The 27,500-nt window shown below is 41.0% G+C and overlaps 2 protein-coding genes across 3 annotated transcripts in view; both read right to left on the reverse strand.

Annotated features, from left to right (window-relative positions):
• Nucleotides 1-15,945, reverse strand: part of zmp:0000000936 (interleukin-1 receptor type 1) — a 40,221-nt gene extending 24,276 nt beyond the window's left edge. Inside the window, exon 1 of one of the 2 annotated variants that reach the window (XM_034562274.1) lies at nucleotides 15,838-15,945. The gene's annotated coding sequence lies outside the window, so the exon portion shown is untranslated. Of the gene's footprint in view, nucleotides 1-4,683; nucleotides 5,600-15,837 lie in introns of those variants that run through there. The other variant, XM_034562275.1, reaches the window with a different exon arrangement.
• Nucleotides 15,946-20,220: 4,275 nt separating this feature from the next.
• Nucleotides 20,221-27,500, reverse strand: part of LOC117750249 (interleukin-1 receptor type 2) — a 10,331-nt gene continuing 3,051 nt past the window's right edge. Inside the window, exons 5-10 of the mRNA XM_034561376.1 lie at nucleotides 26,249-26,417; nucleotides 22,869-22,958; nucleotides 22,521-22,586; nucleotides 22,289-22,424; nucleotides 21,108-21,253; nucleotides 20,221-20,560 (exon numbers count right to left, since the gene is read on the reverse strand). Of these exons, the coding sequence (XP_034417267.1) occupies nucleotides 20,412-20,560; nucleotides 21,108-21,253; nucleotides 22,289-22,424; nucleotides 22,521-22,586; nucleotides 22,869-22,958; nucleotides 26,249-26,417 (756 nt within the window). The 3' untranslated portion in view covers nucleotides 20,221-20,411. The remainder of the gene's footprint in view (nucleotides 20,561-21,107; nucleotides 21,254-22,288; nucleotides 22,425-22,520; nucleotides 22,587-22,868; nucleotides 22,959-26,248; nucleotides 26,418-27,500) is intronic.

Raw genomic sequence — 27,500 nt, forward strand, 5'->3', positions numbered from 1 at the left:
TTCTACAGAGTCTTCTAAAGAGTCTTCTACAGAGTCTTCTAAAGAGTCTTCTAAAGAGTCTTCTACAGAGTCTTCTACAGAGTCTTATAAAGAGTCTTCTAAAGAGTCTTCTACAGAGAGTCTTCTAAAGAGTCTTCTACAGAGTCTTATAAAGAGTCTTCTAAAGAGTCTTCTACAGAGAGTCTTCTAAAGAGTCTTCTACAGAGTCTTCTACAGAGTCTTCTACAGAGAGTCTTCTACAGAGAGTCTTCTAAAGAGTCTTCTACAGAGTCTTCTACAGAGTCTTCTAAAGAGTCTTCTAAAGAGTCTTCTACAGAGAGTCTTCTACAGAGTCTTCTACAGAGAGTCTTCTAAAGAGTCTTCTAAAGAGTCTTCTACAGAGTCTTCTAAAGACTCTTCTACAGAGAGTCTTCTACAGAGTCTTCTACAGAGAGTCTTCTAAAGAGAGTCTTCTACAGAGTCTTCTAAAGAGTCTTCTACAGAGTCTTCTAAAGACTCTTCTACAGAGAGTCTTCTACAGAGTCTTCTACAGAGAGTCTTCTACAGAGTCTTCTACAGAGTCTTCTACAGAGAGTCTTCTAAAGAGTCTTCTACAGAGAGTCTTCTACAGAGTCTTCTAAAGAGTCTTCTAAAGAGTCTTCTACAGAGAGTCTTCTACAGAGAGTCTTCTACAGAGTCTTCTACAGAGAGTCTTCTAAAGAGAGTCTTCTAAAGAGTCTTCTAAAGAGAGTCTTCTACAGAGTCTTCTAAAGAGTCTTCTACAGAGAGTCTTCTACAGAGTCTTCTACAGAGAGTCTTCTACAGAGTCTTCTACAGAGTCTTCTAAAGAGTCTTCTACAGAGAGTCTTCTACAGAGAGTCTTCTACAGAGTCTTCTACAGAGTCTTCTAAAGAGTCTTCTACAGAGAGTCTTCTACAGAGTCTTCTACAGAGAGTCTTCTACAGAGTCTTCTACAGAGTCTTCTAAAGAGTCTTCTACAGAGTCTTCTACAGAGAGTCTTCTACAGAGTCTTCTACAGAGTCTTCTAAAGAGTCTTCTACAGAGTCTTCTACAGAGAGTCTTCTACAGAGTCTTCTAAAGAGTCTTCTACAGAGAGTCTTCTAAAGAGTCTTCTACAGAGAGTCTTCTACAGAGTCTTCTACAGAGAGTCTTCTACAGAGTCTTCTACAGAGTCTTCTACAGAGAGTCTTCTACAGAGTCTTCTACAGAGTCTTCTACAGAGAGTCTTCTACAGAGTCTTCTACAGAGTCTTCTACAGAGAGTCTTCTAAAGAGTCTTCTACAGAGAGTCTTCTAAAGAGTCTTCTAAAGAGTCTTCTACAGAGAGTCTTCTACAGAGAGTCTTCTACAGAGTCTTCTACAGAGAGTCTTCTAAAGAGAGTCTTCTAAAGAGTCTTCTAAAGAGAGTCTTCTACAGAGTCTTCTAAAGAGTCTTCTACAGAGAGTCTTCTAAAGAGAGTCTTCTACAGAGTCTTCTACAGAGAGTCTTCTACAGAGTCTTCTACAGAGTCTTCTACAGAGTCTTCTACAGAGAGTCTTCTACAGAGTCTTCTACAGAGTCTTCTAAAGAGTCTTCTACAGAGTCTTCTACAGAGAGTCTTCTACAGAGTCTTCTACAGAGTCTTCTAAAGAGTCTTCTACAGAGAGTCTTCTACAGAGTCTTCTACAGAGTCTTCTAAAGAGTCTTCTACAGAGAGTCTTCTAAAGAGTCTTCTACAGAGTCTTCTACAGAGAGTCTTCTACAGAGTCTTCTACAGAGAGTCTTCTACAGAGTCTTCTACAGAGTCTTCTACAGAGAGTCTTCTACAGAGTCTTCTACAGAGAGTCTTCTACAGAGTCTTCTACAGAGAGTCTTCTACAGAGTCTTCTACAGAGTCTTCTACAGAGAGTCTTCTACAGAGTCTTCTACAGAGTCTTCTACAGAGTCTTCTACAGAGAGTCTTCTACAGAGTCTTCTACAGAGAGTCTTCTACAGAGTCTTCTACAGAGTCTTCTACAGAGTCTTCTACAGAGTCTTCTACAGAGTCTTCTACAGAGTCTTCTACAGAGAGTCTTCTTTAGCCGCGGTTAGCGAGTGTGAAGCTCTGCAGCGGTTGGACTTCCTCACCACAGCCTCTGCACCGACAGTCACCTGAAACCCTCCTTTCCTGCAGTTCACTTCATTTTACAGAGTCTTCTAAAGAGTCTTCTACAGAGTCTACAGAGTCTTCTACAGAGTCTTCTACAGAGTCTTCTACAGAGAGTCTTCTACAGAGTCTTCTAAAGAGTCTTCTACAGAGAGTCTTCTACAGAGTCTTCTACAGAGTCTTCTACAGAGTCTTCTAAAGAGTCTTCTACAGAGTCTTCTAAAGAGTCTTCTAAAGAGTCTTCTACAGAGTCTTCTACAGAGTCTTATAAAGAGTCTTCTAAAGAGTCTTCTACAGAGAGTCTTCTAAAGAGTCTTCTACAGAGTCTTCTACAGAGTCTTCTACAGAGAGTCTTCTACAGAGAGTCTTCTAAAGAGTCTTCTACAGAGTCTTCTACAGAGTCTTCTAAAGAGTCTTCTAAAGAGTCTTCTACAGAGAGTCTTCTACAGAGAGTCTTCTACAGAGTCTTCTACAGAGAGTCTTCTAAAGAGAGTCTTCTAAAGAGTCTTCTAAAGAGTCTTCTACAGAGTCTTCTAAAGACTCTTCTACAGAGAGTCTTCTACAGAGTCTTCTACAGAGAGTCTTCTAAAGAGTCTTCTACAGAGAGTCTTCTACAGAGTCTTCTAAAGAGTCTTCTAAAGAGTCTTCTACAGAGAGTCTTCTACAGAGAGTCTTCTACAGAGTCTTCTACAGAGAGTCTTCTAAAGAGAGTCTTCTAAAGAGTCTTCTAAAGAGAGTCTTCTACAGAGTCTTCTAAAGAGTCTTCTACAGAGAGTCTTCTACAGAGTCTTCTACAGAGAGTCTTCTACAGAGTCTTCTAAAGAGTCTTCTACAGAGAGTCTTCTACAGAGAGTCTTCTACAGAGTCTTCTACAGAGTCTTCTAAAGAGTCTTCTACAGAGAGTCTTCTACAGAGTCTTCTACAGAGAGTCTTCTACAGAGTCTTCTACAGAGTCTTCTACAGAGTCTTCTACAGAGAGTCTTCTACAGAGTCTTCTACAGAGTCTTCTAAAGAGTCTTCTACAGAGTCTTCTACAGAGAGTCTTCTACAGAGTCTTCTACAGAGTCTTCTAAAGAGTCTTCTACAGAGTCTTCTACAGAGAGTCTTCTACAGAGTCTTCTACAGAGTCTTCTAAAGAGTCTTCTACAGAGAGTCTTCTAAAGAGTCTTCTACAGAGAGTCTTCTACAGAGTCTTCTACAGAGAGTCTTCTACAGAGTCTTCTACAGAGTCTTCTACAGAGAGTCTTCTACAGAGTCTTCTACAGAGAGTCTTCTACAGAGTCTTCTACAGAGAGTCTTCTAAAGAGTCTTCTACAGAGTCTTCTACAGAGAGTCTTCTAAAGAGTCTTCTAAAGAGTCTTCTACAGAGAGTCTTCTACAGAGAGTCTTCTACAGAGTCTTCTACAGAGAGTCTTCTAAAGAGAGTCTTCTAAAGAGTCTTCTAAAGAGAGTCTTCTACAGAGTCTTCTAAAGAGTCTTCTACAGAGAGTCTTCTAAAGAGAGTCTTCTAAAGAGAGTCTTCTACAGAGTCTTCTACAGAGTCTTCTACAGAGAGTCTTCTACAGAGTCTTCTACAGAGTCTTCTACAGAGTCTTCTACAGAGAGTCTTCTACAGAGTCTTCTACAGAGTCTTCTAAAGAGTCTTCTACAGAGTCTTCTACAGAGAGTCTTCTACAGAGTCTTCTACAGAGTCTTCTAAAGAGTCTTCTACAGAGAGTCTTCTACAGAGTCTTCTACAGAGTCTTCTAAAGAGTCTTCTACAGAGAGTCTTCTACAGAGAGTCTTCTACAGAGTCTTCTACAGAGAGTCTTCTACAGAGTCTTCTACAGAGTCTTCTACAGAGTCTTCTACAGAGTCTTCTACAGAGAGTCTTCTTTAGCCGCGGTTAGCGAGTGTGAAGCTCTGCAGCGGTTGGACTTCCTCACCACAGCCTCTGCACCGACAGTCACCTGAAACCCTCCTTTCCTGCAGTTCACTTCATTTTGAAATGAAATGAGATGTTTTATTTGAATGCTGGAACTCTGGCTTTGTTATTCACAAACCAACCAAGAGGAGTAAACATGAAGACAGAAGACTCTTTATGAAGTTCATGAGGCACTTCAATGCTTCTAATGGGGTTGTTCATGACCTCTATGGTCTCAAAGAGATCCTGAAAACCTTTACACACAAGGGGTTTATTTTTATTCGGACATCAATTCATTTGTTCAAACTATTGTTTTTGTCATCAATACTTTCACACAGAAGCAGGATAGAACACTTCTTTAAATGAGCTTTTGCACCACAAATAAAATGAACTCCGAGGCTCAGTAGTACGAACCGGTGATTCAAATGACTTGTTTAGTCTCAACACCGGCGAGAAAGAAAGCCTGAATTAAAAAAAGACATTGGTAAACCATCAAACCCTAACTTGGTACCAGCTAATGTTTGCCATTTTTCTTGATAAACAATGAACAAGATTCATTGTTTATCAAAACTTATCAAATAATTTGTGTTGTGTAAATTTCATAACTGAAATGTAACAAACAGAAAGCACTTGAAATGGTTGATAAATATTTTACCTTGTTTGAGCCCAGAATGACTGACGGGGATAATCCGAGACAGCAAGGTTCAAGTAATCTCAGTTCATTAAAATATGGGTTCAAAAAGCTGCATGTTGTCACTTCAAACGCTGGAGGACGAGTGCTGCTGTTCAGGAGTCAAGAGTCTTCATCTGGGACAAGTCCAGACGGCACGGGGCCGTGGGAAGAGCTCAGCCGTGAGAGGAACCCACGAGGCCAACAGCGCTGGTGAGTCACTCGGAGGAGGAGTTTCCCTCGCTGCTGAGGCCTGAAGCTGTCAGACTGACCCCCCCTTTGATTTACTGAGAGGGGGGGGGTCTTTTTTTTCCTTCAGAGCAAACGCAGCCGAAGCTTCTGTTTCCTGGCTTCGGCAGACGACCCACCAGGTACCGGTCTAAATGCAGACCACCAGGTGCTGGTCTAAATGCAGCCCAATAGGTCCTAGTCTGAGTGCAGCCCACCAGGTACTGGTCTAAATGCAGACCACCAGGTACTGGTCTAAATGCAGACCACCAGGTGCTGGTCTAAATGCACAAACTGAAAGGTTGATGTAAATATCTCTACTAATGTGTTTATCCTTTGTAGGGAGGGAGCAAAGGCTGGGACACTTCTGGGAACTGGAGCGTCACTAAGAGAACTCATTTGTAATGTTTGCAGCCGGCGGACGGAAAGCAACGCACGTCCATTCCTTTCTGTTTGCTCACGGCTGAGTGACACTCGGGTTCCATGAACTCTGTGCATCTGTTCAGGGAACCGTGGTTGCAACACAGACTGAGCGAGCTCAGGTCCAAGGTCCTTAAACATGAACGTTATCAACAACATGAACCACGTGAAACTATGATCAACATGAACAACATGAACCTATGAACAACATGAACAACATGAAACTATGAACAACATGAACAACATGAACAACATGAAACTATGAACAACATGAACAACATGAAACTATGAACAACATGAAACTATGAACAACATGAACAACATGAACAACATGAAACTATGAACAACATGAACAACATGAAACTATGAACAACATGAAACTATGAACAACATGAACAACATGAACAACATGAACAACATGAAACTATGAACAACATGAACAACATGAACCTATGAACAACATGAACAACATGAACAACATGAACCTATGAACAACATGAACAACATGAACAACATGAACAACATGAAACTATGAACAACATGAACAACATGAAACTATGAACAACATGAAACTATGAACAACATGAACAACATGAACAACATGAACAACATGAAACTATGAACAACATGAACAACATGAACCTATGAACAACATGAACAACATGAATAACATGAACAACATGAAACTATGAACAACATGAAACTATGAACAACATGAACAACATGAATCTATGAACAACATGAACAACATGAACAACATGAATCTATGAACAACATGAACAACATGAACAACATGAACAACATGAACAACATGAACAACATGAACAACATGAATCTATGAACAACATGAACAACATGAACAACATGAACAACATGAAACTATGAACAACATGAACAACATGAACAACATGAACAACATGAACAACATGAACAACATGAACGTCTCCTTGTGTTATTAGTCCACAAGTCCACGAGAACACACTAAGAGAACTCATTTGTAATGTTTGCAGCCGGCGGACGGAAAGCGAGTGAGAACACGAGTCCACAAGAACCCAAGTCCACGAGAACACGAGTCCACAAGTCCACAAGAACCCAAGTCCACGAGAACACAAGTCCACAAGAACCCAAGTCCACGAGAACACGAGTCCACAAGTCCACAAGAACCCAAGTCCACGAGAACACAAGTCCACAAGTCCACAAGAACCCAAGTCCACGAGAACACGAGTCCACAAGAACCCAAGTCCACGAGAACACGAGTCCACAAGTCCACAAGAACCCAAGTCCACGAGAACACGAGTCCACAAGAACCCAAGTCCACGAGAACACGAGTCCACAAGTCCACAAGAACCCAAGTCCACGAGAACACGAGTCCACAAGAACCCAAGTCCACGAGAACACAAGTCCACAAGTCCACAAGAACCCAAGTCCACGAGAACACAAGTCCACAAGTCCACAAGAACCCAAGTCCACGAGAACACGAGTCCACAAGAACCCAAGTCCACGAGAACACGAGTCCACAAGAACCCAAGTCCACGAGAACACGAGTCCACAAGAACCCAAGTCCACGAGAACACGAGTCCACAAGAACCCAAGTCCACGAGAACACGAGTCCACAAGTCCACAAGAACCCAAGTCCACGAGAACACAAGTCCACAAGTCCACAAGAACCCAAGTCCACGAGAACACAAGTCCACAAGTCCACAAGAACCCAAGTCCACGAGAACACGAGTCCACAAGAACCCAAGTCCACGAGAACACGAGTCCACAAGAACCCAAGTCCACGAGAACACGAGTCCACAAGAACCCAAGTCCACAAGTCCACAAGAACCCAAGTCCACGAGAACACAAGTCCACAAGTCCACAAGAACCCAAGTCCACGAGAACACAAGTCCACAAGTCCACAAGAACCCAAGTCCACGAGAACACGAGTCCACAAGAACCCAAGTCCACGAGAACACGAGTCCACAAGAACCCAAGTCCACGAGAACACGAGTCCACAAGTCCACAAGAACCCAAGTCCACGAGAACACAAGTCCACAAGTCCACAAGAACCCAAGTCCACGAGAACACGAGTCCACAAGAACCCAAGTCCACGAGAACACAAGTCCACAAGTCCACAAGAACCCAAGTCCACGAGAACACGAGTCCACAAGAACCCGAGTCCACGAGAACACGAGTCCACAAGTCCACAAGAACCCAAGTCCACGAGAACACGAGTCCACAAGAACCCAAGTCCACGAGAACACGAGTCCACAAGAACCCAAGTCCACGAGAACACGAGTCCACAAGAACCCAAGTCCACGAGAACACGAGTCCATAAGTCCACAAGAACCCAAGTCCACGAGAACACGAGTCCACAAGAACCCAAGTCCACGAGAACACGAGTCCACAAGAACCCAAGTCCACGAGAACACGAGTCCACAAGAACCCAAGTCCACGAGAACACGAGTCCACAAGAACCCAAGTCCACGAGAACACGAGTCCACAAGAACCCAAGTCCACGAGAACACGAGTCCACAAGTCCACAAGAACCCAAGTCCACGAGAACACAAGTCCACAAGTCCACAAGAACCCAAGTCCACGAGAACACAAGTCCACAAGTCCACAAGAACCCAAGTCCACGAGAACACGAGTCCACAAGAACCCAAGTCCACGAGAACACGAGTCCACAAGAACCCAAGTCCACGAGAACACGAGTCCACAAGAACCCAAGTCCACGAGAACACGAGTCCACAAGTCCACAAGAACCCAAGTCCACGAGAACACAAGTCCACAAGTCCACAAGAACCCAAGTCCACGAGAACACAAGTCCACAAGTCCACAAGAACCCAAGTCCACGAGAACACGAGTCCACAAGAACCCAAGTCCACGAGAACACGAGTCCACAAGAACCCAAGTCCACGAGAACACGAGTCCACAAGAACCCAAGTCCACGAGAACACGAGTCCACAAGTCCACAAGAACCCAAGTCCACGAGAACACAAGTCCACAAGTCCACAAGAACCCAAGTCCACGAGAACACGAGTCCACAAGAACCCAAGTCCACGAGAACACAAGTCCACAAGTCCACAAGAACCCAAGTCCACGAGAACACGAGTCCACAAGAACCCGAGTCCACGAGAACACGAGTCCACAAGTCCACAAGAACCCAAGTCCACGAGAACACGAGTCCACGAGAACACGAGTCCACAAGAACCCAAGTCCACGAGAACACGAGTCCACAAGAACCCAAGTCCACAAGAACACGAGTCCACAAGAACCCAAGTCCACGAGAACACGAGTCCATAAGTCCACAAGAACCCAAGTCCACGAGAACACGAGTCCACAAGAACCCAAGTCCACGAGAACACGAGTCCACAAGAACCCAAGTCCACGAGAACACGAGTCCACAAGTCCACAAGAACCCAAGTCCACGAGAACACGAGTCCACAAGAACCCAAGTCCACGAGAACACAAGTCCACAAGTCCACAAGAACCCAAGTCCACGAGAACACAAGTCCACAAGTCCACAAGAACCCAAGTCCACGAGAACACGAGTCCACAAGAACCCAAGTCCACGAGAACACGAGTCCACAAGAACCCAAGTCCACGAGAACACGAGTCCACAAGAACCCAAGTCCACGAGAACACGAGTCCACAAGAACCCAAGTCCACGAGAACACGAGTCCACAAGAACCCAAGTCCACGAGAACACGAGTCCACAAGTCCACAAGAACCCAAGTCCACGAGAACACAAGTCCACAAGTCCACAAGAACCCAAGTCCACGAGAACACGAGTCCACAAGTCCACAAGAACCCAAGTCCACGAGAACACGAGTCCACAAGAACCCAAGTCCACGAGAACACGAGTCCACAAGAACCCAAGTCCACGAGAACACGAGTCCACAAGTCCACAAGAACCCAAGTCCACGAGAACACAAGTCCACAAGTCCACAAGAACCCAAGTCCACGAGAACACGAGTCCACAAGAACCCAAGTCCACGAGAACACAAGTCCACAAGTCCACAAGAACCCAAGTCCACGAGAACACGAGTCCACAAGAACCCGAGTCCACGAGAACACGAGTCCACAAGTCCACAAGAACCCAAGTCCACGAGAACACGAGTCCACAAGAACCCAAGTCCACGAGAACACGAGTCCACAAGAACCCAAGTCCACGAGAACACGAGTCCACAAGAACCCAAGTCCACGAGAACACGAGTCCATAAGTCCACAAGAACCCAAGTCCACGAGAACACGAGTCCACAAGAACCCAAGTCCACGAGAACACGAGTCCACAAGTCCACAAGAACCCAAGTCCACGAGAACACGAGTCCACAAGTCCACAAGAACCCAAGTCCACGAGAACACGAGTCCACAAGAACCCAAGTCCACGAGAACACGAGTCCACAAGAACCCAAGTCCACGAGAACACGAGTCCACAAGAACCCAAGTCCACGAGAACACAAGTCCACGAGAACACAAGTCCACGAGAACACAAGTCCACGAGAACACAAGTCCACAAGTACGGACAAGAACGCATATTGAGAAACGGACAATGTTTCTGATATTAACGAGGCCCTGAAGACGTTGAGGTGGAGCGACGTGGGAACACTCCAACAGAGGAGATGACAACAACTCATCTTTTAGAGAATGGATGGAGGTTGAGTTGAAGCCATTGGTCCTCAGACTCACACACACACACACACACACACATTGGTCCTCAGACTCACACACACACACACACACACACACACATTGGTCCTCAGACTCACACACACACACACACACATTGGTCCTCAGACTCACACACACACACACACACACACATTGGTCCTCAGACTCACACACACACACACACACACACACATTGGTCCTCAGACTCACACACACACACACACACACACATTGGTCCTCAGACACACACACACACACACACACACACATTGGTCCTCAGACTCACACACACACACACATTGGTCCTCAGACTCACACACACACACACACACACACATTGGTCCTCAGACTCACACACACACACACACACACACATTGGTCCTCAGACTCACACACACACACACACACACACATTGGTCCTCAGACTCACACACACACACACACACACACACACACATTGGTCCTCAGACTCACACACACACACACACACACACATTGGTCCTCAGACTCACACACACACACACACATTGGTCCTCAGACTCACACACACACACACACATTGGTCCTGAGACTCGTGACTCCTTCCTGCCACGAGAACGTTTCACACTGAGATGGAAGTGGTTTGTTTCTCAGAAACAAGCGTGAGTATCCTTCTTTCTCCACCAGACTGCTGCGGGTTCTCTGCTCGGTTCTTTCCACTGTGGTTGTTTTCTGGTTCTACGATGCACTAAAACACTGAAGTTAAAGAGGTCAGCAGCAGGAGCACATCCAGCAGAACAAGACCAGAAGAACCTCATTCAGTGCTGGTGCCCTGCTGACCCGACCCCCGACCCCTCACACACACACACACACACACACACACACACACACACACACACACACACACACACACACACACACACACACACACACACACACACACACACACACACACACACACACACACACACACACACACACACACACACTCTCTCATGTCATTGATTTGAGGAACAGCTCTGGAGGTTCAGAAGGAGCTTCTTACCGTATCAAGTTATTTTACTGGCCCTGAACACCTCAGAGATCAATTATCTGGTGATGTGGTTTCTGTAGATGGCATTGCCCTGGCATCCAACACCACTGTAAAGAATCTCTAGTTATCTTTGACCCAGACTTGTCCTTTAACTCCACGTTAAGCAAATCTCAAGGATTGCATTTTTTCATCTACGTAACATTTAAAAAATCAGGCACATCTTGTCTCAAAAAGATGCAGAAAAGCTGGTTCACTTATTGAGGAGCTCTGCTTTCTGACAGACGCGGTTTTATTAATATGGAATATTAATTATTTGACATGGGATGGTTTAGGGTGAGTTGGGGGCCATGATGCACGGTTTAAAGTTGAAAAGCTTCAATCTGGAGCCCTTTGAGAGCCAGATGAAGAGGATCATACACACGGCTGAGATTAATGCAACATAAACGCTCTTTGTGATGAATGATGTCATGGAAAGTCTCAGGGGATAACTGCTTTTCATGTGCAGGGGGGGGGCAGCCACATGAGTTAGTCCCCACCGACCACAATGCCTGACTACGTGCCACTGTGACAGGATGCATTGTGGGAAATACGACCTTTAAAGCCACTTCCTGATTCAACAGGTGCTCTGTTCTCTTCTCTGTCTCCTACAGAAACACATCTTAGCTGACTTCTGGTCAGAGGGGATGACCCTAATAACACAAGTGTGTACAATCTATAGTAGAAGTAGTGTCTCGATACAATCATCCACGAACAGCTATTTTAAATGTATTTCATCTGCTGATTACTTGTTAGAATAGTACATTATTTGTTCTATTGTATCACAGAATAGTGAACAATGGAAATCACAATATCCCAGAAGTGGACATATTGAAATAAACTGTCTTGTTCAATCTTTAATAGATTAAGAAAACCAGACAACACACATTTCAGAAACCAGAACCAAAGAATTCGTCCCTTTAGGAAATTACTTTCTTAATCCTCAAAATTGTTGCCGTCATTTATTTTTAACAAGCAAGATTTGCATTAGGTTTAGAATTAGAATTTTGAAGTTAGGTTTAAATAGTAACTCTACAAGACTTTCAAGACGTCAACATTTCCATCGCAGATACACTGACAGGTTTTAATTTATTTGCATGTTAATAAGGTACGAAAAACAAGACATTCTCCCACAGAAGAGATGCATTCTGGGATGTTTTTGTCCTTATTGCTGCTCAGCCCACACTGTGCTGATGTCACGGATGATGATGAGCACTCAAACAATGCTCTCCGTCATGTTGACCAGCGAGAACAAGATGTTTCCCTCTCAGACGAGAACCACAGATGTGGGCGTGGCTTAACGTATCAGGGTTCTCCAGAATAAACCTGGCGGTTCTCAGGATTTTTTCTCCATGAACCAAGTAGGATGCTCATGGAGACCAGGAGAGGACAGGTAGAGGAGGTGTAGGAAGCTCAGGTAATAACACAAGGAGAAGCTCAGGTAATAACACAAGGAGAAGCTCAGGTAATAACACAAGGAGAAGCTCAGGTAATAACACAAGGAGAAGCTCAGGTAATAACACAAGGAGAAGCTCAGGTAATAACACAAGGAGAAGCTCAGGTAACAACACAAGGAGAAGCTCAGGTAACAACACAAGGAGAAGCTCAGGTAACACCACAAGGAGAAGCTCAGGTAATAACACAAGGAGAAGCTCAGGTAATAACACAAGGAGAAGCTCAGGTAATAACACAAGGAGAAGCTCAGGTAATAACACAAGGAGAAGCTCAGGTAATAACACAAGGAGAAGCTCAGGTAACAACACAAGGAGAAGCTCAGGTAACAACACAAGGAGAAGCTCAGGTAATAACACAAGGAGAAGCTCAGGTAATAACACAAGGAGAAGCTCAGGTAATAACACAAGGAGAAGCTCAGGTAATAACACAAGGAGAAGCTCAGGTAATAACACAAGGAGAAGCTCAGGTAATAACACAAGGAGAAGCTCAGGTAACACCACAAGGAGAAGCTCAGGTAATAACACAAGGAGAAGCTCAGGTAATAACACAAGGAGAAGCTCAGGTAATAACACAAGGAGAAGCTCAGGTAATAACACAAGGAGAAGCTCAGGTAACAACACAAGGAGAAGCTCAGGTAATAACACAAGGAGAAGCTCAGGTAATAACACAAGGAGAAGCTCAGGTAACACCACAAGGAGAAGCTCAGGTAACAACACAAGGAGAAGCTCAGGTAATAACACAAGGAGAAGCTCAGGTAATAACACAAGGAGAAGCTCAGGTAACACCACAAGGAGAAGCTCAGGTAACACCACAAGGAGAAGCTCAGGTAATAACACAAGGAGAAGCTCAGGTAACAACACAAGGAGAAGCTCAGGTAACACCACAAGGAGAAGCTCAGGTAATAACACAAGGAGAAGCTCAGGTAATAACACAAGGAGAAGCTCAGGTAATAACACAAGGAGAAGCTCAGGTAATAACACAAGGAGAAGCTCAGGTAATAACACAAGGAGAAGCTCAGGTAATAACACAAGGAGAAGCTCAGGTAATAACACAAGGAGAAGCTCAGGTAACAACACAAGGAGAAGCTCAGGTAACAACACAAGGAGAAGCTCAGGTAACACCACAAGGAGAAGCTCAGGTAATAACACAAGGAGAAGCTCAGGTAATAACACAAGGAGAAGCTCAGGTAATAACACAAGGAGAAGCTCAGGTAATAACACAAGGAGAAGCTCAGGTAATAACACAAGGAGAAGCTCAGGTAATAACACAAGGAGAAGCTCAGGTAACAACACAAGGAGAAGCTCAGGTAATAACACAAGGAGAAGCTCAGGTAATAACACAAGGAGAAGCTCAGGTAATAACACAAGGAGAAGCTCAGGTAATAACACAAGGAGAAGCTCAGGTAATAACACAAGGAGAAGCTCAGGTAATAACACAAGGAGAAGCTCAGGTAACACCACAAGGAGAAGCTCAGGTAATAACACAAGGAGAAGCTCAGGTAATAACACAAGGAGAAGCTCAGGTAACACCACAAGGAGAAGCTCAGGTAACACCACAAGGAGAAGCTCAGGTAACAACACAAGGAGAAGCTCAGGTAATAACACAAGGAGAAGCTCAGGTAATAACACAAGGAGAAGCTCAGGTAACACCACAAGGAGAAGCTCAGGTAACACCACAAGGAGAAGCTCAGGTAATAACACAAGGAGAAGCTCAGGTAATAACACAAGGAGAAGCTCAGGTAATAACACAAGGAGAAGCTCAGGTAACAACACAAGGAGAAGCTCAGGTAATAACACAAGGAGAAGCTCAGGTAATAACACAAGGAGAAGCTCAGGTAATAACACAAGGAGAAGCTCAGGTAACAACACAAGGAGAAGCTCAGGTAATAACACAAGGAGAAGCTCAGGTAATAACACAAGGAGAAGCTCAGGTAATAACATAAGGAGAAGCTCAGGTAATAACACAAGGAGAAGCTCAGGTAACACCACAAGGAGAAGCTCAGGTAATAACACAAGGAGAAGCTCAGGTAATAACACAAGGAGAAGCTCAGGTAATAACACAAGGAGAAGCTCAGGTAATAACACAAGGAGAAGCTCAGGTAATAACACAAGGAGAAGCTCAGGTAATAACACAAGGAGAAGCTCAGGTAACACCACAAGGAGAAGCTCAGGTAATAACACAAGGAGAAGCTCAGGTAATAACACAAGGAGAAGCTCAGGTAATAACACAAGGAGAAGCTCAGGTAATAACATAAGGAGAAGCTCAGGTAATAACACAAGGAGAAGCTCAGGTAATAACACAAGGAGAAGCTCAGGTAATAACACAAGGAGAAGCTCAGGTAATAACACAAGGAGAAGCTCAGGTAATAACACAAGGAGAAGCTCAGGTAATAACACAAGGAGAAGCTCAGGTAATAACACAAGGAGAAGCTCAGGTAATAACACAAGGAGAAGCTCAGGTAATAACACAAGGAGAAGCTCAGGTAATAACACAAGGAGAAGCTCAGGTAATAACACTCCTCTAGATCTTTGCATTCATAATAAAAGTTGTTTGATGACACAAATCGTGAGAAACAAGTTTGAATCTGTAAAGTTTAGTATTGAACCTTTTCCATTCAATCTCCAGAATAAATACATTAATTAATCCATCAATTGTCATATTCATGTAATGTGTTTATGTAACTCTGTAACTCTGTTCATCTGGTCACATGACATCTATTCATCTGTCCATCCGGGGAGAGGGATCCTCCTCTGTTGCTCTCCTGAAGGTTTCTTCCCTTTTTTCCCTGTCAAAGGTTATTTTTGGGGAGTTTTTCCTGATCCGATGTGAGGTCAAAGGTCAGGGATGTCGTATGTGTACAGATTGTAAAGCCCTCTGAGGGGAGTTTGTGATTTGTGATATTGGGCTATACAAAATAAACTGAATTGAATTGAATTAATGAATCAATGAATCAATTAATAAATGAATTAATGAATAAATAAATACAATTAATGAATACATTAATTAATTAATAAATACAATTAATTAATACATTAATGAATTAATAAATGCAATTAATGAATATATTAATTAATAAATAAATACAATTAATGAATACATTAATTAATAACTAAATACAATTAATGAATACATTAATTAATTAATAAATAAAATACCCCCAAGAAATAAAGAACAACTAAAGAAAAGCGGGCAGCACGTGATGACATATTGAGCCAACGCGTGCGGCTGGGTCACGTGACCCTGATCCGGAACGGAGCCGGTGTGGAGCAGGTGACGTCACAGCAGATTAATACAAACAGTAATACAAAGGGGGTCCGAGACCGAGAACTCACCGACAGGTCCTTCAGGGCGGTGAGGACCTGGTCTGGGCTCAGACCGGTTCTCCACAGCTCGGACTTCCTGTTCTCGGGGACTCTTCAGCACATGTGGCAACTTCCTGGTGTTTCCTGTTGGGCAACACCTGGGAGGATCCTGCTGGTCACGTGACTCTGCTCACATTATTAAAGATGATTCATCTGTTCTTTCTGGGTTATTGTTCTTCTGATTTGTTCTCATGGTTGAATGCACTTATTGTAAGTCGCTTTGGATAAAAGCGTCAACTAAAAGAAATGTGATGTAAAAAACATGTAATGTAGAAAGAAAGAACAAGTACAGTAATGTAAAAAGAAATAAATGTAATGTAATATAATGTAGAAAGAAATGTAATGTAATATAATGTAGAAAGAAATGTAATGTAATATAGAAAGAAAGAAATGTAATGTAATATAATGTAGAAAGAAAGAAAGAAATGTAATGTAATATAATGTAGAAAGAAAGAAAGAAATGTAATGTAATATAATGTAGAAAGAAATAAAGAAAGAAATGTAATATAATGTAGAAAGAAAGAACAAGTACAGTAATGTAAAAAGAAAGAAATGTAATGTAATATAATGTAGAAATAAAGAAAGAAATGTAATATAATGTAGAAATAAAGAAAGAAATGTAATGTAATATAATGTAGAAAGAAAGAAAGAAATGTAATGTAATATAATGTAGAAATAAAGAAAGAAATGTAATATAATATAATGTAGAAAGAAAGAAAGAAATGTAATGTAATATAATGTAGAAATAAAGAAAGAAATGTAATATAATATAATGTAGGTAGAAAGAAAGAAAGAAATGTAATGTAATGTAGAAAGAAAGAAATGTAATGTAATATAGAAATAAAGAAAGAAATGTAATGTAATGTAAAAAGAAATGTAATGTAATATAATGTAGAAAGAAATGTAATGTAATATAATGTTGAAAAATAAAGAAAGAAATGTAATGTAATGTAAAAAGAAATGTAATATAATGTAGAAAGAAAGAAAGAAATGTAATGTAATATAATGTAGAAAGAAAGAAAGAAATGTAATGTAATATAATGTAGAAAGAAATATAATGTAGAAAGAAAGAAATGTAATGTAAAAAAACAAGTAAAGTAATGTAATTTAATGTAGAAGTAAATACATGTAAAGCAATGCAATGTTCTGTCAGATCCTCTCCAGCACTCCCAGCAGGGCGTCCCTCTGACGTCATGTGGAGACCTCTAGTGGCCACTCAGGGAATCACGGCAGGTTTATTTGTATCATAACTTTCAACAAGCAATTCAAAGTGCTTCACATGAAACCATTAAAAACATCAAAGCATCATGCAGAAGAAACAAGTAAAAAGTAGTCAATATTGTTTTTTACAATTCTATTTATTACATTCAGAAACACACACACACACGTACATATACATGATAAACTCTCGGTGGCCACATTATTGGGTACACCTGCAGATGAAATCCAACAGCTCCGCCCTGAAGTCTACCTTTTTATGAAGATAATATTGTTTAATGCTCAACTGTAAGATTATTACAGATTATTACTGATTATTACTGATTAATACTGATTATTACAGATTACAGATTATTACTGATTAATACTAAGTAATTACTGATTATTTCTGATTCCTACTGATTAATACTGATTATTGATTATTACTGATTAATACTGATTATTGATTATTACTTATTAATACTGATTATTACAGATTAATACAGATTATTACAGATTATTACAGATTATTTCTGATTATTACTGATTATTAATGATTAATACAGATTATTACTGATTAATACTGATTATTGATTATTACTGAATAATACTGATTATTACTGCTTAATACTGATTATTACTGATTATTGATTATTACTGATTAATACTGATTAATACTGATTATTGATTATTACTGAGTAATACTGATTACTGATTAATACTGATTATTACTAATTCTTACTGATCAATACTGAGCTGTTGAACTTTTTAATGTCACAACATATTTCTCTCAAGTTGTTTGGAGCAAATAAACTGATGATGGCAGATGATCAGCAGTGACAGCTGGTGTTGTCCATGGTTCATGGTTCCAGTCCATGGTTTATGGTTCCAGTCCATGGAACCATGGTTCCACAGTCCATGGTTCCATGGTTCCATGGTTCCAGTCCATGGTTCCATGGTTCCAGTCCATGGTTCATGGTTCCAGTCCATGGAACCATGGTTCCACAGTCCATGGTTCCATGGTTCCAGTCCATGGTTCATGGTTCCAGTCCATGGTTCATGGTTCCAGTCCATGGTTTATGGTTCATGGTTCCAGTCCATGGTTTATGGTTCATGGTTCCAGTCCATGGTTCCATGGTTCCATGGTTCCATGGTTCCAGTCCATGGTTCATGGTTCCAGTCCATGGTTTATGGTTTATGATTCCAGTCCATGGTTTATGGTTCATGGTTCCAGTCCATGGTTTATGGTTCATGGTTCCAGTCCATGGTTTATGGTTCATGGTTCCAGTCCATGGTTTATGGTTCATGGTTCCAGTCCATGGTTTATGGTTCCAGTCCATGGTGTATGGTTCCAGTCCATGGTTTATGGTTCCAGTCCATGGTTTATGGTTCATGGTTCCAGTTCATGGTTTATGGTTCCAGTCCATGGTTCCATGGTTCCAGTCCATGGTTTATGGTTCATGGTTCCAGTCCATGGTTTATGGTTCCAGTCCATGGTTTATGGTTCCATTCCATGGTTCATGGTTCCACAGTCCATGGTTTCATGGTTCATGTTTCATGGTTCCAGTCCATGGTTTATGGTTCATGGTTCCAGTCCATGGTTTATGGTTCATGGTTCTAGTCCATGGTTTATGGTTCCAGTCCATGGTTCATGGTTCCACAGTCCATGGTTCCAGTCCATGGTTTATGGTTCCAGTCCATGGTTTATGGTTCATGGTTCCAGTCCATGGTTTATGGTTCCAGTCCACAGTCCATGGTTTATGGTTCATGGTTCCAGTCCATGGTTTATGGTTCATGGTTCCAGTCCATGGTTTATGGTTCATGGTTTATGGTTCCAGCCCATGGTTCATGGTTCCACAGTCCATGGTTCATGGTTCCAGTCCATGGTTTATGGTTCATGGTTTATGGTTCCAGTCCATGGTTCATGGTTCATGGTTTATGGTTCCAGTCCATGGTTCCAGTCCATGGTTCATGGTTCCACAGTCCATGGTTCATGGTTCCAGTCAATGGTTCATGGTTCATGGTTCTACAGTCCATGGTTTATGGTTCATGGTTCTACAGTCCATGGTTTATGGTTCATGGTTCTACAGTCCATGGTTTATGGTTCTACAGTCCATGGTTTATGGTTCTACAGTCCATGGTTTATGGTTCATGGTTCATGGCTCATGGTTTATGGTTCATGGTTCCACAGTCCATGGTTTATGGTTCATGGTTCTACAGTCCATGGTTTATGGTTTATGGTTTATGGTTCATGGCTCATGGTTTATGGTTCCACAGTCCATGGTTTATGGTTTATGGTTTATGGTTCATGGCTCATGGTTCATGGTTCATGGTTCTACAGTCCATGGTTTATGGTTTATGGTTCATGGCTCATGGCTCATGGTTCATGGTTTATGGTTCATGGTTCTACAGTCCATGGTTTATGGTTCATGGTTTATGGTTCATGGTTCATGGCTCATGGTTCATGGTTTATGGTTTATGGTTCATGGTTCCACAGTCCATGGTTTATGGTTCATGGCTCATGGTTTATGGTTCATGGTTCTACAGTCCATGGTTTATGGTTCATGGTTTATGGTTCATGGTTTATGGTTCATGGCTCATGGTTCATGGTTCTACAGTCCATGGTTTATGGTTCATGGCTCATGGCTCATGGTTTATGGTTCATGGTTCCACAGTCCATAGTTTATGGTTCATGGCTCATGGTTTATGGTTCATGGTTCTACAGTCCATGGTTTATGGTTCATGGTTCTACAGTCTATGGTTTATGGTTCATGGTTCTACAGTCCATGGTTTATGGTTCATGGTTCTACAGTCCATGGTTTATGGTTCATGGTTCTACAGTCCATGGTTTATGGTTCATGGTTCTACAGTCTATGGTTTATGGTTCATGGTTCTACAGTCCATGGTTTATGGTTCATGGTTCTACAGTCCATGGTTTATGGTTCATGGTTCTACAGTCCATGGTTTATGGTTCATGGTTCCACAGTCCATAGTTTATGGTTCATGGCTCATGGTTTGTGGTTTATGGTTCAGTTTTATGGTTCAGTTTTCTCCTGCCAGATGTCGTTGACCTGTGACCTCTGTGACCCCTGTGACCTCTGTGACCTCTCGTTATGCTTCATCTCAGTGTGCCTGTCATGTATTATATTACATACATCAACATACCTATGCATGAATCAGAATCACAATTATTTATTTGTACGTTGCACATACAATAAACATAGACATAAAAATACAAATAAAACATAAAAAATACAAAATAAAAACAATAAAGATAAATATGGTAAACAACAAACAGATAACAATACTTTAGAACCATGAACACACACACACTGGTATAAAGGTCTTTAACAGAAGCTGCTGCTCCGACGAGCCAGGAAGTAATCCGGTCTCTTCTTCCCTTTGGCCTTGAAGAGCAGGAAGAGGAAGACGGACACCACGGACAGGAAGCAGGAAGCGGCCACGGCGGCGACCAGCAGCCACGTGGACGTGGCGTCTGGAGAGAGGAAGAGGAAGGGATGTGTTAGTTATCCAGGGCCACACTCCCAATAGAGTTTATTCAATGATCATTATTGATTATTACCTAACACTCTATTGCGTGTTAGGTAATAATCAATAATCATAATTGACACCGATGGACAAATGACACAAATATGACGTCATGGTTCAGGGCTCTATGAATTCTGAGCCGTTGTCAACGATGTAACCTTCAATACATTGTTGTTTACATGTGAATGGCAAATAATATTATAGTATAATATTTCCGGTGAAACTTTGGCGGTTGACTTTGTTAAATTAAATTTAATATAGATATTTATTTATTGAATTCAGGGAAATCAATAATGAGCGGTTACATTCATGACGATGAAACATCATTCTGAAGGGACCAATGTATGACTTCACTTTAAAATGATTCAATGTTACCGACTCTTTGTAGCTTTAATGAGGTCCATCATCACTTCCTGTTGGGCAGCCAATGAAAACCGCCTGATGGGTTCAGCCCCCTGCTGGTCAGTGTGTCCACATTCACACACGACACTCACCCTCCAGCTGGAGCCGCACCACCACTTCCTGTCGGCCTCCTCGGTTCTGAGCGACGCACCGCAGCTCCGTCTGCTCGTCTTCTTCTGTCACCGTGACGACGGCGAGCCTCGACTCAATGTGGCAGCCGCCAGACACGACGGTTACCCTGATGGGATATGTGTGGTTTTATATATATATACATATATACATACACATACATACATATATACATACATATATGTGTATGTATACATGTATACATACACATATATATATATATATGTGTATGTATACATATATACACACACATATATATATATACACACACATATATATATACATATATATATATATATATGTATATATATATGTATATATATACATATATATATACATATATATATATATATACATATATACATATATATATATACATATACATATATACACATATACATATGTATATATATATACATATATATATATACATACACATACATATATATATACACACAAACATATATATACATACATATATATACACATACATACATATACATACATATATATATACACATACATACATACATATATATGTATATATATAAATACATATATATATACACATACATACATACATATATATGTATATATATATATAAATACATACATATATATATACACATACATACATACATATATATGTATATATATATAAATATATACATATATATACACATACATACATATATATATATATACATACATATATATATATATACATATATATACACATACATACATATATATATATATACATACATATATATATATATATATACATATATATACACATACATACATACATACATACATACATACATACATATATATATATATACATACATATATATATATATACATATATATACACATACATACATACATACATACATACATACATATATATATATATATATATATATATATATATATGTATGTATATGTATGTAGATTTGTTTGGAGGGTCCTCCAGAAGGAGGAGCAGGTGGTACCACATCTTATTCAGTTTGTAGTTCTCAGACTAATCTAACGCACCATCTGCTCTTTGAAAGGTAGTCACACCTTTAAATGTAAGTTAAGTCTCTGTTTCCAGACCAGTTTGAACCTCAGGACCAATCAGCTGGTTATATATAGCTACCTCCTTCCCCCCTGCAGAGCCCGCCCATCAAGGTAGGAGGACTCCACTGATTGGTTGTTGGCCAACCATGTGACCACAGTGTCATCCGCCATGTGACATTCAGCCAGCACGGTGCAGGACAGCTCCAGACCTGAACCTGAAGAGGTCAGAGGTGGGATTGTTGTTGTTGTTGTTGTTGTTGTTGGTAATACACACATGTCATATGTTAGTATTGATGCTTGTCATCACTCACCGTGCACACTTTCAAAGATGTCTCCATTCCGTGGAGAGAGGATCACAGGTGGTAGAATAACCAGAGCTGGAGGTAAGGAGACACAGAAGAAAAGTTAATTAATTCATAAATACATTAATTAGTAGACACGTGACTAAATACATAAATACACAAGTAAATATATAAATAAATAATAAATGAATAAGTTAATTAATTCATAAATAAATAATAAATAAACAAGTTAGTTAATCAATTAATTAATCAGTAAATTGGTACATTAATAAATATATGAATAAACAAGTAAATAAATTAGTAAATCATTATCCCCACTGGGTTATTGATATTCTATAAAGTAAAGAATTAACTCACTATGGACTGTGCTAAAGCTGCTGCTGATCAGCTCGGGGTCAGAGGTCACAGAGAGGTCAGGCCCAGTGGTGGTGGTGACGGGGTCGTCACATTCACACACACACACACACACACACACACACACACACACACACACACACACACACACACACCAGTGAAAGCACATCCAGAGAAAGAATGACTTATTTCACAAAACATCATTATTATCATTAATAACACATAATAATGATAATACAACTAATAATTAGGTGAGGTGAGGGGGAGAGGAGGTGGTGGGGGGGGGGGGGGGTCTGTCCTGTATGAAATGTGTCTGTAGTGTATGAAATGTGTCTGTCCTGTAATAAATGTGTCTGTCCTGTATGAAATGTGTCTGTAGTGTATGAAATGTGTCTGTCCTGTATGAAATGTGTCTGTAGTGTATGAAATGTGTCTGTCCTGTAATAAATGTGTCTGTAGTGTAATAAATGTGTATGTCCTGTAATAAATGTGTCTGTAGTGTAATAAATGTGTCTGTCCGGTAATAAATGTGTCTGTAGTGTATGAAATGTGTCTGTCCTGTATGAAATGTGTCTGTCCTGTAATAAATGTGTCTGTCCTGTATGAAATGTGTCTGTCCTGTAATAAATGTGTCTGTCCTGTATGAAATGTGTCTGTAGTGTATGAAATGTGTCTGTAGTGTATGAAATGTGTCTGTCCTGTATGAAATGTGTCTGTAGTGTATGAAATGTGTCTGTCCTGTATGAAATGTGTCTGTAGTGTATGAAATGTGTCTGTCCTGTAATAAATGTGTCTGTAGTGTAATAAATGTGTCTGTCCGGTAATAAATGTGTCTGTAGTGTATGGAATGTGTCTGTCCTGTAATAAATGTGTCTGTAGTGTATGAAATGTGTATGTCCTGTAATAAATGTGTCTGTCCTGTAATAAATGTGTCTGTAGTGTATGAAATGTGTCTGTCCTGTATGAAATGTGTCTGTAGTGTATGAAATGTGTATGTCCTGTAATAAATGTGTCTGTCCTGTATGAAATGTGTCTGTCCTGTATGAAATGTGTCTGTAGTGTATGAAATGTGTCTGTCCTGTATGAAATGTGTCTGTAGTGTATGAAATGTGTCTGTCCTGTAATAAATGTGTCTGTAGTGTATGAAATGTGTCTGTAGTGTATGAAATGTGTCTGTCCTGTATGAAATGTGTCTGTAGTGTATGAAATGTGTCTGTCCGGTAATAAATGTGTCTGTCCGGTAATAAATGTGTCTGTCCTGTATGAAATGTGTCTGTAGTGTATGAAATGTGTCTGTCCTGTAATAAATGTGTCTGTAGTGTATGAAATGTGTCTGTAGTGTATGAAATGTGTCTGTCCGGTAATAAATGTGTCTGTAGTGTATGAAATGTGTATGTCCTGTAATAAATGTGTCTGTCCTGTAATAAATGTGTCTGTAGTGTATGGAATGTGTCTGTCCTGTATGGAATGTGTCTGTCCTGTAATAAATGTGTCTGTCCTGTATGAAATGTGTCTGTAGTGTATGACATGTGTCTGTAGTGTATGACATGTGTCTGTCCTGTAATAAATGTGTCTGTAGTGTATGAAATGTGTCTGTCCTGTAATAAATGTGTCTGTCTTGTATGAAATGTGTCTGTCGTGTATGAAATGTGTCTGTAGTGTATGAAATGTGTCTGTCCTGTATGAAATGTGTCTGTCCTGTAATAAATGTGTCTGTCCTGTATGAAATGTGTCTGTCCTGTAATAAATGTGTCTGTCCTGTAATAAATGTGTCTGTAGTGTATGAAATGTGTCTGTCCTGTAATAAATGTGTCTGTAGTGTATGAAATGTGTCTGTCCTGTAATAAATGTGTCTGTAGTGTATGAAATGTGTCTGTCCTGTAATAAATGTGTCTGTAGTGTATGAAATGTGTCTGTCCTGTAATAAAGGTGTCTGTAGTGTATGAAATGTGTCTGTCCTGTATGAAATGTGTCTGTCCTGTATGAAATGTGTCTGTAGTGTATGAAATGTGTCTGTCCTGTAATAAATGTGTCTGTAGTGTATGAAATGTGTCTGTCCTGTAATAAATGTGTCTGTCGTGTATGAAATGTGTCTGTCGTGTATGAAATGTGTCTGTCGTGTATGAAATGTGTCTGTCCTGTAATAAATGTGTCTGTAGTGTATGAAATGTGTCTGTCCCGTAATAAATGTGTCTGTAGTGTATGAAATGTGTCTGTCCTGTAATAAATGTGTCTGTAGTGTATGAAATGTGTCTGTCCTGTAATAAATGTGTCTGTAGTGTATGAAATGTGTCTGTCCTGTAATAAAGGTGTCTGTAGTGTATGAAATGTGTCTGTCGTGTATGAAATGTGTCTGTATTGTATGAAATGTGTCTGTAGTCGCGATATAGAAATCAGGTCTGACTGTCTGTGAGAAGACTCTCAGGAGGGATAGATATAAAGGCGGCGGATGGGCAGAGAGCTGGACTGGCTCATTCAGGGTTCTCCTGACACACATGTGGGAAACAACGTGGATTCTATCGACATGTGAGGACCGGACAAGAATCCCTACGTTATGATCCATAAATGGTGTAAAAAGAGTGAGAATTGAACAACTTTATTTCTTATGACTTTCGGTGTCTCCTCCCTGAACGTTCCATCCACTCACATTATAAACTCTGAAATCTTCTGAAACTCGAACAAAGATTCCGTCTAAACTGTGCTAGCTAAGAAAAAATGTCCAATTGGGCAAATAAGCTCCATCCTTTTGTTAACGTTTTAAACTTTAAATCATTTCTCTACCTTAATGTATGGAGACACAGTGTGGGCTCAAAGATTAGCGTTGATTAGCATTTTCTCTTCCGAAACCCCATTCAAGTGGATGGGACAATTTCACGGCGTTTCTTGGCGTTTTGGGGGCTAAGCGCCGGGCCGATCTCTTAGAAACGAAATAGCACACGACTCCCGATCAGGCCGCACGTTTTGATGTATTTTTTATGCATATGCGTCCAACGCTGCGAGCTGTACGCGTGACCAAAGTTCTGGCGGAAGAATAATGAAATTCCGAAATACTAATAAGCCCGCAGGAGAACATGCAGTGTGGCTTGCTGCAGCAAGGCCACACCGATAGTTATAGTTATGAGGCCAGCAGGGGGCAGGACACGCTAATAATGAATGAACCTAATGTCATCTCCAATTGATTAATGGATATGATTATTACTCATGACCCTATATTTACAGTAACTTATGCATATTTGCAGTTGCAATGACTCAACCTGTGGATATAAAAATAATTGTTTCATCAAAAAAATAAAATCCTTATCATCATTAAACTCCGTACATTAAATATGGATGCAGAACAACACCAGTCTTTCTTTATAATAAGTCATATTCATAATGTTCACCTTCCACCTCCAACATGACGGTCCTGCTGACTTCGTACTGCCGCTCATCAATGAGCGTGCGCAGCCGACACGTGTATGCGCCCGCGTGCACCCGCCGCACGGCGGGGATGAGGAGGCGACCTCCGACCTGCAGGAAGGAGCTCGCCTGAGGGGGGGCGGGGCCGGGGTCCTGTGAGGAGGCGAAACACACGCGTCACTGACGACGTCACAGCATTACTATTTCCTCTATAAATTACGATTTATGAAACTCAAATGTTGGGAACATTTTGTAAAATAAGTAGATATCTGAAGAAGAAGAAAAGTTTTCTTAACTCAATTCAAAAGAATGACTGATTAGATGTGAGGAAGTCCTTTGAAATCACTGGGTTGTATTCAAAGGGCAGACTGCTATTATACTATAGAATACTATAAACTACTATTATTAGGAATCCTAATAATAGTAGTTTATAGTATTATAACAGTAGTTTATAGTATAATATATGATGAAATATACTATATATTTATATATTTATACTATAAACTACTGTTATAATACTATAAACTACTATTAAAATACTATAAACTACTGTTATAATACTATAAACTACTGTTATAATACTATACACTACTATTAAAATACTATAAACTACTGTTATAATACTATAAACTACTATTATTAGGATATATAATACTATTATAATACATCCTTGCGCCACTCCGTCAGCCGCTCCGTGTGGTTGAAGTCCCGGACCAGCTATATAACACTATAAACTACACTACCCAGAATGCCCCTCGCACCTTGCGCCACTCCGTCAGGCGCTCCGTGTGGTTGAAGTCCCGGACCAGCTATATAACACTATAAACTACACTACCCAGAATGCCCCTCGCACCTTGCGCCACTCCGTCAGCCGCTCCGTGTGGTTGAAGTCCCGGACCAGCTATATAACACTATAAACTACACTACCCAGAATGCCCCTCGCACCTTGCGCCACTCCGTCAGCCGCTCCGTGTGGTTGAAGTCCCGGACCAGCTATATAACACTATAAACTACACTACCCAGAATGCCCCTCGCACCTTGCGCCACTCCGTCAGCCGCTCCGTGTGGTTGAAGTCCCGGACCAGCTATATAACACTATAAACTACACTACCCAGAATGCCCCTCGCACCTTGCGCCACTCCGTCAGCCGCTCCGTGTGGTTGAAGTCCCGGACCAGCTATATAACACTATAAACTACACTACCCAGAATGCCCCTCGCACCTTGCGCCACTCCGT

Source organism: Cyclopterus lumpus, chromosome 21 (assembly GCF_009769545.1).
Source record: "Cyclopterus lumpus isolate fCycLum1 chromosome 21, fCycLum1.pri, whole genome shotgun sequence".
Taxonomy (NCBI): Eukaryota; Metazoa; Chordata; class Actinopteri; order Perciformes; family Cyclopteridae; genus Cyclopterus; species Cyclopterus lumpus.